At 34.1% G+C, this 9,679-nt stretch overlaps 1 protein-coding gene and 1 pseudogene across 1 annotated transcript; one reads left to right on the top strand and one right to left on the bottom strand.

Moving 5' to 3' along the window:
- Positions 1-1,943: 1,943 nt before the first annotated feature.
- On the top strand, positions 1,944-9,203 carry LOC123948594 (annotated as a pseudogene).
- Positions 7,157-8,143, bottom strand: LOC123949356 (olfactory receptor 5T1-like). Its single transcript, XM_046016769.1, has one exon. The coding sequence runs from the start codon at positions 8,141-8,143 to the stop codon at positions 7,157-7,159; it is 987 nt and encodes a 328-aa protein (XP_045872725.1).
- Positions 9,204-9,679: the final 476 nt, after the last annotated feature.

Here is a 9,679-nt window from a genome sequence, read left to right as displayed (position 1 = left end):
GGTTCATTCATATGCTTACAAATGACAGGATTTCCGTCACTATGAAGTTTGAATTATATTCTGTTGTATGTTTATACCACATTTTCTTTTTTCATCTTTCCATCAATAGATATTTTAAGGTTGTTTCCATACCTTGGGTATTGTGATTAATGTTGCAGTGAACATGAGAGTGTTCCTCTCTGATCCTGATTTCAGTTCCTTTGGATAAGTACCACAAAGTGATTAAATGATTGCTAGATCAAATGGTAGTTTTATTTTTAATTTTTTGAGGAATCTCTATACTGGTTTCCATGATGATCATACCAATTTCCATTCCTATAAACAGTGCACAAGGTTCCCTTACTTCACATCCTTTTTTTTTTTTTTTTTAAATCATAACCACCCTAACAGGTCAGAGGTTATAACCACTTGTAGTCTTGATTTGCTTTTTATAAAATATCCATACTATCTGATGAAATCCAAAGATTCAGTGCAGTCCTTATCAAAATACCAAAATACCAACAGAAGTAGAAAAAATTTTGTAAAACTTATGAGGTACCAAAAAAGGACCTCAAAAATGCAAAGAAATATTGAGCAAGAGGAACAAAGCCGGAGTGATCACCCTTGAATTATTTCAAAATACATTACAAAGCTAAAGTAACTGATCTGTATCTTATTGCTATAAAAACAGACATAGAAAGCAATGCAGCAGAATGAACAATCCAGAAATAAACCCCACATATATACTCAATTGATCTTCAACAGAAGCATTGATACTTCACAACGAGAAACAGTCAGTTCCACAAATTGTGTTGGGAAAACAGGATAACCACATCCAAAAGAATAAAATCCAACACTTGTCTTACACAATGCACAAAAGTCAAACTCCTTAATGAAAATGGAAGGCTGATATTTCTTGACATCGGGCGTGGTAACGATTTCATGGATATGACACCATAAACTCAGGCAACAAAAACAAAATCAGTTACGTGGGAATACATCAAATTAAAAATCTTCAGCACAACAAAGAAAACAATCAAAGAGGGAAAGGACAGTTTACATAATGGAAGAAAATATTTGCACATCACTTAAACAGACATTCTCCAAAAAAGACATACAAATGGCCAACAGGCCAACATGAAAAAAATATTGAATTTTACTAATCATCCAATAACACAAAACTAAAGCATTATTGTAAATTAGACACCAAAGAATTATATGTATTCAATTCTATGTACTCAATTCACTACATAATAATATGAAGTTAATTATTCCAGACTCATTTTCTTCTTTATTAGTGAGTAAATCACCATGTATCTATTTTGAAAGAGAAGATAATTGGGGCATAGTCCACTTCAGACATCTCGTGTGGTTTCAACAACAGTTGAGTTAGTGTATACAAGCAATCCAAGTTAATCATATTTATGGTGCATGTAACCTTGAGTTTGCTTTGCACAGGTAAGAGAAAATTTCAGGTCAGTTGCAGAATGTTTTCAGAGGTGTGATCTAAAGTATCTCTGTCCAACATCTTATGAAATCTCTAGTACTAAACCCTTTAGGTTGTTGTATATTACATGGGTGAGTAAATACAACAAAGAAAATAGAAACTAATGAATTTATGTTTGTAGAGTTAAACAAGAGTGCTCCAAATTGAGTCTGTTTTCATTTTCCTCACAGAAGACAGAGCAGTTTAAAGTAAGAAGAGTCAGAAAATGTGTCACTGGAGGGCAAGAAAACATTTGACCTAGTCACTACCTGAGGGCTTATATTTTGCTATAATGAGAAAGACAATCAATTATCTTTTTTATTTTGCTAACTTTGTGAGGTCAAAACCACCTCGAATTATTGCTATTTCATAATGTTTCTCTAGTCTTGATGTTTAGACATTATCTAAATATTTATCAAGAATCATATTTTCTTCTACTGGAGGTGGCACGTGAGGAGGTCGGTTACAGAATGTCGCGATGGTGTAACCAGAGAGAGTGGGGAATGATGAAAGTGCATGTAAGCTGTGTGGCAGCTGGGAATGGATCAAGGCTTTGAGAATTATTGATGGTGAGAATTGCCATAAGCCTGAAATAATGTAACAACCTCCAAAGTCTATTCCTGCTACATGTGCTCAATACCCAGCTGATACTTTTCTCTCTTCTGCAAACAGTGTTTCAATGTTGAGCCAAATAAATTTGGAATTTTCTGCCCTCTTATTACAGTCTTATCATTAAAGGTGACTTTACCTTAGTTTTGACAGTTGAAATTGTATTAAATTCTTCAAGAATCATAGTCATTTTCTCTAGATAACTCTGAGTCCTTTCAAGATATTCTAATATTGACTTACATATATCCAGTGTGAATTTTATTTGAACATCTAGTGGAAATCCCTGTTTCAAGAGAAATCTAGCTAACGTTCTTAACAGTAAGATCTTTCCCTGTCTTATCTACCCAAGTAAACTTAAGCCCACAGTCATGTAGCTAATTGAATCGTGGTGAAGTGTGTGCAGTTTTGGTATAAGCAGATCCTACAATTCCAAAACTTTTTTCCTCTCTAAAGCATAATCCAGAGACTTAAAGAGTAAGAAAAAAATATTAAAATGAGAGTTATTGGATTTAATCCTGAGAGAATGATATTTTCATGTGTATTAAAAATAACTAAAAGCCTATACCATATGTAGCTGAAGAATGAAATAGCTTGCTCAGGGTTCTATAAATGTTTATTTCTCAGTGATGGTTTAAAATATTAATTTCATGACACGATATTTGCTAATGTTTTAAAATAAGTCCATCTGATTACAAGCATGCAATTATATGGCCATCTTATATTTGCTTTATGTATTTATTGTTTTATATGTTTAATTAGCCTGCCCAGCTGTATATTATTACATTATTTTATCTGCTTCATCACTCAACTGTTTTGAAGAGGAGTAGAGTTTAGAGAGAAAACCTAACATCACACATATCTTTTAATCATGAGTCTGGCTGATGAACACACATTTTCAGATTCTAAATCCTGTGTTGTTTTGAACAGGGCGTATCATTGAACTGATGTCAAGAAATTTATTGGGGCTGAAACTCTTCAAAGTTTCTATTTCATTTCTTTTGTTTGTAGCTTTTACCTCATAGACTCTTTTAACCCTTGTCTAAATAAACACTTGTCTCAACGTCTGTTCAGTTAATACTCACGTCATGCTGTTCTCTATGGCTTTTTAAAATAAGAATAAAAAATATATGGCTTTCCCAATCAAGTTATTGACATTTTAATGAAAGTACACATTTAAAAGAATCTTATATTAGAGCCCCTCAAAAATATTCAGTTAGAGCATGCAGCTTGTGGGTTCTAACTTGTTTTATCAGTATTTTTATTTTTAATACATAAGATTTCATCTACAATCTGTATTCTTGTTTTTTTGAGTATTTTTTTGTTTTCTTTGTCTTTAATCTTTCCAGTAATTCTATGAAAAGGTTTTGTGCTGACACTGACAATTTTTTTAGGTATTCCTGATTTGTCTTTTTCAGAAGGATGTTGTACCTCCTCTGCTTCCATCACTATTTCTAATCCAAATGGAACTTTCTCTTATTGATGGGATTGATGTCAATATATTGAAATAATAGTTTGACATAAATTATGGATTTAAAGAGAGTACACATTTTTTATTTTCAGTAGAGCATATGATCTCAAGACTGACTTAAATTTCATATGAATGGGTATGTTAAAAAAACTGAAAGGAAGGAAGGAAGGAAGGAACTAAAGAGTTAGGCAAATGTAGGAAACAAACTGAAGGTTGCAGGAGGGGAGGTGGGTAGGGAGATGGGGTAACAGAATGATGCACATTAAGGAGGGCAAGTGGTGTTATGAGCCCAGGGTGTTCTACACAACTGATGAACTACTGAACTCTACATCAGAAACTAATGATATACTGTATGTTGGCTAACTGAATTTAAATTAAAAAAAAAAAAACTTATCCTCTAACTTGTGAATATAATTGGCTAATAATTGAAACTCTAGATTCGGATATAAATTTGACTCCTAAATTTTTAACAATTGGATTATCCAGGAAAGATTTCTACTATTCCTTTTTACATATTTTTCTTACTTTTTGCTCTTGAATATTTTATATCTTTGTGTAAGCATTGTTTACTTCTGGTGTTATATTTTATTTACTGTTTTTTCAAATGAACAGCTTACTTGTAACACTTAGATAATAAATATGTAGTTGTTCTTTCACTAGGTATTAAACAATAACTAGGCAAGAACAATACTTAAAAAACATACAGATTTTCAGAAAAATTCTTTCCCTTCTCATCCCAGTTTTTGAAGGAGGCAAAAATCATATGGAATATAGATATCCAGAAGTGTTAAGTATGACTACCTATCCAAGCAAAACAGGACAATGGGATGTTAAGTATTTGAGAAATAGATCTGAGTGAAATATAAGTGGTCATATAATTGTGTAATTCAATCACATCGCATCATCCTGAAAAAAATATTGGTTTTGTCAGATACACTCAAGATGTTCCAGAGTTAGAAAATGTTTAGAGATTAGCTCAGGAAATATTACCACTCAGAAGGTTGCTATTCTGTAGAACCAAACTAATTAAGAGTCCTATATTTAATATAATTTAAATATTGAATCTTACTAACATATTTTGTCTTTCAATATTTGCCCCAATATTGTAAAATAAATATCAACATTTCCATTCTACAGGTGAGTAGTTTGCAGCAGATTATTTTACACAACGACCAAAAGATCTAGAATGCTGAGATTTTATTCCAGGGTCTGTATGATGATATGCTGTTGCATCTGTATAGATGACAAAAGAAATTTTTTTTTTTTTTAGCCAATCATACAGTGACTTTGAAAACAGCTAATAAAATGCAGTAGCAAATTTATCAGTTGACCTGATAGTTTTAGCAATGAAAGGAATTCAGTCAGTGAGTGAACACCTGTGTTTTCCCCTTGAATTTGCAGTAAGTGGCATATCTTGAATATCTTGTCCTTGTCTGTGGATTCACAACTGGGAAATTTTACATTGCCAAAAAGTAAATATAAGGATACACTGCATGTTCCATTGAGTTAAAATATTGAGTCACATTTTTTTTTATCTTTTTCTAGTTAATAGATTATTATTTTCTGAACATCTTCAAGTCTGTTCACTGAAGTATCAACAAGAAAAACGTCACTGAAGTTACCACATTTGTACTGAAGGGCTTTACAGACAAACCTGCACTACAGATCGCCTTATTCTTCCGTTTCCAACAATCTACCTGCTTACCCTGGTGGGAAATTTAGGACTGGTTGTATTGGTCATTGGGATCCTTGGCTTCAGAATCCCATGTGCTATTTTCTGAGAGTGTTATCATCTGTGGATGCCTGCTATTCCTCAGTAATTACCCCAAATATGCTAGTAGATTTTGTGTCAAAGAATAAAGTAATTTCATTCCTTGGTTGTGCCACACGGATGTTTCTTACTGTCACTTTTGGGACCACAGAATGCTTTCTCTTGGCTGCAATGGCTTATGAGCACTACGTGGCAATCTACAACCCTCTCCTCTATTCCGTGAGCATATCGCCCAGAGTCTATGTGCCACTCATCATTGCTTCCTACGTTGGAGGCATTTTGCATGCTCCCGTACACACAGTGGCCACGTTCAGTCTGTCCTTCTGTGCATCCAATGAAATTAGGCACGTCCTTTGCAAGATTTCTCAACCACTTGGATTTCTTGTTCTGACACCCACACAAGCTATATATATATATATATATATATATATATATATATACACACAAACACACACACACACACATGTATTTATATATATACACATATATATGTATATATGTATATATAATGCACATGTGTATTATATATAGGGTAATATGGTGTGTATATATAGTGTGCATATATATTTTATGTACATATATTTATATAGTTAACCAGTTGTTACTTTTCTCTAAGTTCTACATTTATTTGTTTTTCCTGAGCCTCAGTACATCAATAAATGCTCTATTCTAACACTTACCAGTAAAACTTTTGGAGTTTCATAAATGGATCTTATCATTTCTGTGATTGAACAGTAATAAGGAAAGATTTTGATAATGGAATAAAAATACATAGTGTTGGGCCAAATAGTGAAAAAGTCATGGCCATTAGCCTTGATGATCTTACTCTGAAAGTACATGGAGAGCAAAGGAAACAATTTTAAGGAGGTCTTGCTGAGGGAACTCAGGATGGAGAAGTAACCTCATAATGAGTGTGAATGACTTTCTATAAACAGTGTGATGATGCACCAATCCGTAGAACCCTGAGTACATAAGCTACAGTAGTAGTGAGTGAAGAAAATTCCACAATGACTGACAACAGCAATACACTTGCATCCACAAATATTTAATATGAATCAATTTGAACACAGTAAAAGTATATAGATGAACCCAGATATTGCACTACTGGGCATTTACCCTAAGATACAAATGTAGTGATCCGAAGTGCTGCGTGCACCCAAATGTTTATACCAGCAATGTCCACAATAGCCAAATGGCTATTTGTTCTTTCTACAGATGGAAAGAACCTAGATGTCCATCGAAAGATGAATGGATAAAGAAGATGTGGTATATATATGTGATGGAATACTATACAACCATCAAAAGAAATGAAATCTTGCCATTTGCAACATGGATGGAACTAGAGGGTATCATGCTTAACGAAGTAAGTCAATCAGAGAAAGAAAACTATCATATGATTTCCCTGATATGAGAAAGTTGAGAGGCAACGTGGGGGGCTTGGTAGGTAGGAAAAGAATAAATGAAACAAGATGGGATTGGGAGGGAGACAAACTATAAAAGACTATTAATCTCACAAAACAAACTGAGGGTTGCTGGGGGGAGAGGCATAGGGAGAGGGTGGTAGAGTTATGGACCTGTGTAAACCTGGTGAGTCACAGACCTGGATCCCTGTGGTTAATAATAAATTATATGTTAATTAAATTTTTTTAAAAAATTTAAGTATATAGATGATACAAATGATCATATTTGTAAAATACTATGTTGGAGGGCTAATAAATGCTTTATTTGGAAATATTCTAGGATATACAGACAGTATGAGTCACTAAAACCAAGACGTTTTCCTTACTTTCTGAACATAGAGACATAAATTGATATGCAACATTCCTTGCAGATTAACTCAGTGCTAATAATGTGTTTTACTTAAAAACCAATTTCTCACAAATAATGTCTTCATTGCCTCTTTTACCTCTTTGTTCCTTAAACTGTAGATGATGGGATTCAGCATGGGAATTACAATTGTGTAAAATATTGACACTATCATGTCGTGGTCCAAAGCATAGCTGGAACTCGGTCTCATATATATGAAAAGGATGGTTCCATAATAAATTGTCACACCAGTTAGGTGAGAACCACAGGTAGAAAAGACTTTCCGCCTCCCCTCAGCAGAATGCATCCTCAGAATGGCCAACAGAATGAAACCATAGGAGATCAGAACAATCAGGATAGTGACTATCTCAATAGCGCCCACAAAATAGAAGAGCAGCAGCTGGTTGGTGTGGGTGTCAGAACAAGAAATGGCAAGTAGTGGAGGGATGTCACAAAAGACATGTCTAATTTCATTGGATGCACAGAAGGAGAGGCTGAATGTGGCCACCGTGTGTACAGAAGCATGCAAAATGCCACCAACGTAGGAAGCAACGATGAGTGGCACGTAGACTCTGGGCGACATGCTCACAGAATAGAGGAGAGGGTTGTAGATTGCCACGTAGCGATCATAAGCCATGGCAGCCAAGAGAAAGCATTCTGTGGTCCCAAAAGTAACAAAGAGAAGCATCTGGGCTGCACATTCAAGGTAGGAAATGGTTTTATTCTCTGCTAAGAAATTGACCAGCATTTTTGGGGTGACAACTGAGGAATAGCAGGCATCCAGGAAGGATAACACGCTCAGAAAATAGTACATGGGATTGTGGAGCCGAGAATCCCCAATGACCAATATAATCAGTCCCAAATTTCCTATCAGAGTGAAAAGATAGATTGCTAGAAATAGAAAAAACAGGAAGACCTGCACCTCAAAATCATCTGTGAAGCCCATCAATATAAACATCGTGACCTCAGTCACATTTTTCATCTGAATCCTATATAAATCTAAATCTGATGGAAACCCTGGCATTTCCCTTTTTTATTTATAAGTGCTAAAGGCAATATGAAAATAGTTTACCTAATTATATCCCCATATTTGTTTCTTAGCAGGGTATAATGATTTCCTTGTCCCTGAGAAAAGTAGGCAGCAATAAAGATGTTGGTCCCAAGTCACTGTATTTTGCTGTGAAATAAAAGGAAGAAAGGATTTTATTCAGTCATTGATTACATTTATCAGGTGAAAAAATTTAAATAGTTTATTGTCTATATCATTTTCTGTTCAATTCTTAATTGTCTTTTTGCATATCACATAATCTTAAAATTCACAATGATGATGAAACATGAATATTGAGTCTTAAAATATTATGGTGGAAAGTACACATCTGAATACTAGTTCTGGATTGGCTACAATGCACATGATAGTCCTTTCTTTAATATTTGCAACTGTTCAAATGGGAGTAAGTGCACTTCTGTGACAAGTTTGTGTTGGATTTTAATGAGAAATTCTAGGGGCAACTAGATGGTTCTGTAGGTTGAAAAACCAACTCTTGGCTTTGGCTCAGGTCCTGATCTCATGGGTAGTGGGAAGGAACCCTGCATGGGGTTCTGTGCTCAAGGAAAAGTCAGATCGAAGGTTCTCTTTCTGCCATTCCCCTGCCTTGTACAGGTGTGTGCACGCACCCACACACACACTCTCTCTCTCTCTCTAAAATAAATAAATCTTTAAAAAATAAATGAGAAATACTGTCGAAATTATTTAACTTTATCGTATTTCCAGAAGACTAGGAAATGGGATGTTAGACATTTCAACTTATCATACAAGGTTACCTTTTCCACCAAAAACATTTACATCATTTTTTTCCTAGCATTTATCCTGTTCCATTAGTTTCCATCTACGGAAGTGGTGAACAGAATAGCAGAGAATATTCTGGAGAGAGATGCACCTTATTTGCAAACATAAAAAACAAAATGCCTTTTTCGTCAGATTTTTTTCTTTTTCTTCAAAATACATATCATTAAGTTGTTCATTTTGGCCTCTGCATCCTATCATACTAATTTTTTTTTCAAACTTTATCTTAATGACAATGTAAGCTGTTTTTCAATTCATGGGGTTATTCCTACAAAATCCTTGAATTTGTTTGTTTGGTTTTATTTTTTTTTTTTTGAGATATCTTTCTAACAAATAGAAATCCTGGATATTAAAAAAAAATCATAGCTGTTTATGGAGTTACTTAATAGAGATTTCACAGTTTCTCAGAAAACTGTGAAATTAACATCACCTAATTGTAGATAATAAAACTGTTTCTGAATGTTTTGCTGGGAGTAAAATCACCTTATTTGCCTCAAAATAATTTCTGTTTTTTGTTTTCTTGATGTCATCATACTGTTTCTCATTAAGTGGAGTGTGAATAAAGGAAATTTAAAAATGTTAAAGAGGCACCTGTATCTGGACTGAAATCTGTTATTGAAACACAATTAATTACTGGATCAATCATATTTAAGGGACAGATTTCAGCATGTTGACTTTTGTCTTTCCTTTGGCTTTTTATAACCAACACGTGTTTAA

This window comes from Meles meles, chromosome 8 (genome assembly GCF_922984935.1).
Source record: "Meles meles chromosome 8, mMelMel3.1 paternal haplotype, whole genome shotgun sequence".
NCBI classification, from domain to species: Eukaryota; Metazoa; Chordata; class Mammalia; order Carnivora; family Mustelidae; genus Meles; species Meles meles.
This window is presented reverse-complemented; position numbering and strand designations above follow the sequence as displayed.

What these genes read in the sequence shown, in the direction of transcription:
- LOC123949356 (XM_046016769.1), bottom strand. Translation starts at nt 8,143, where the DNA reads ATGCCAGGGTTTCCATCAGATTTAGATTTATATAGGATTCAGATGAAA.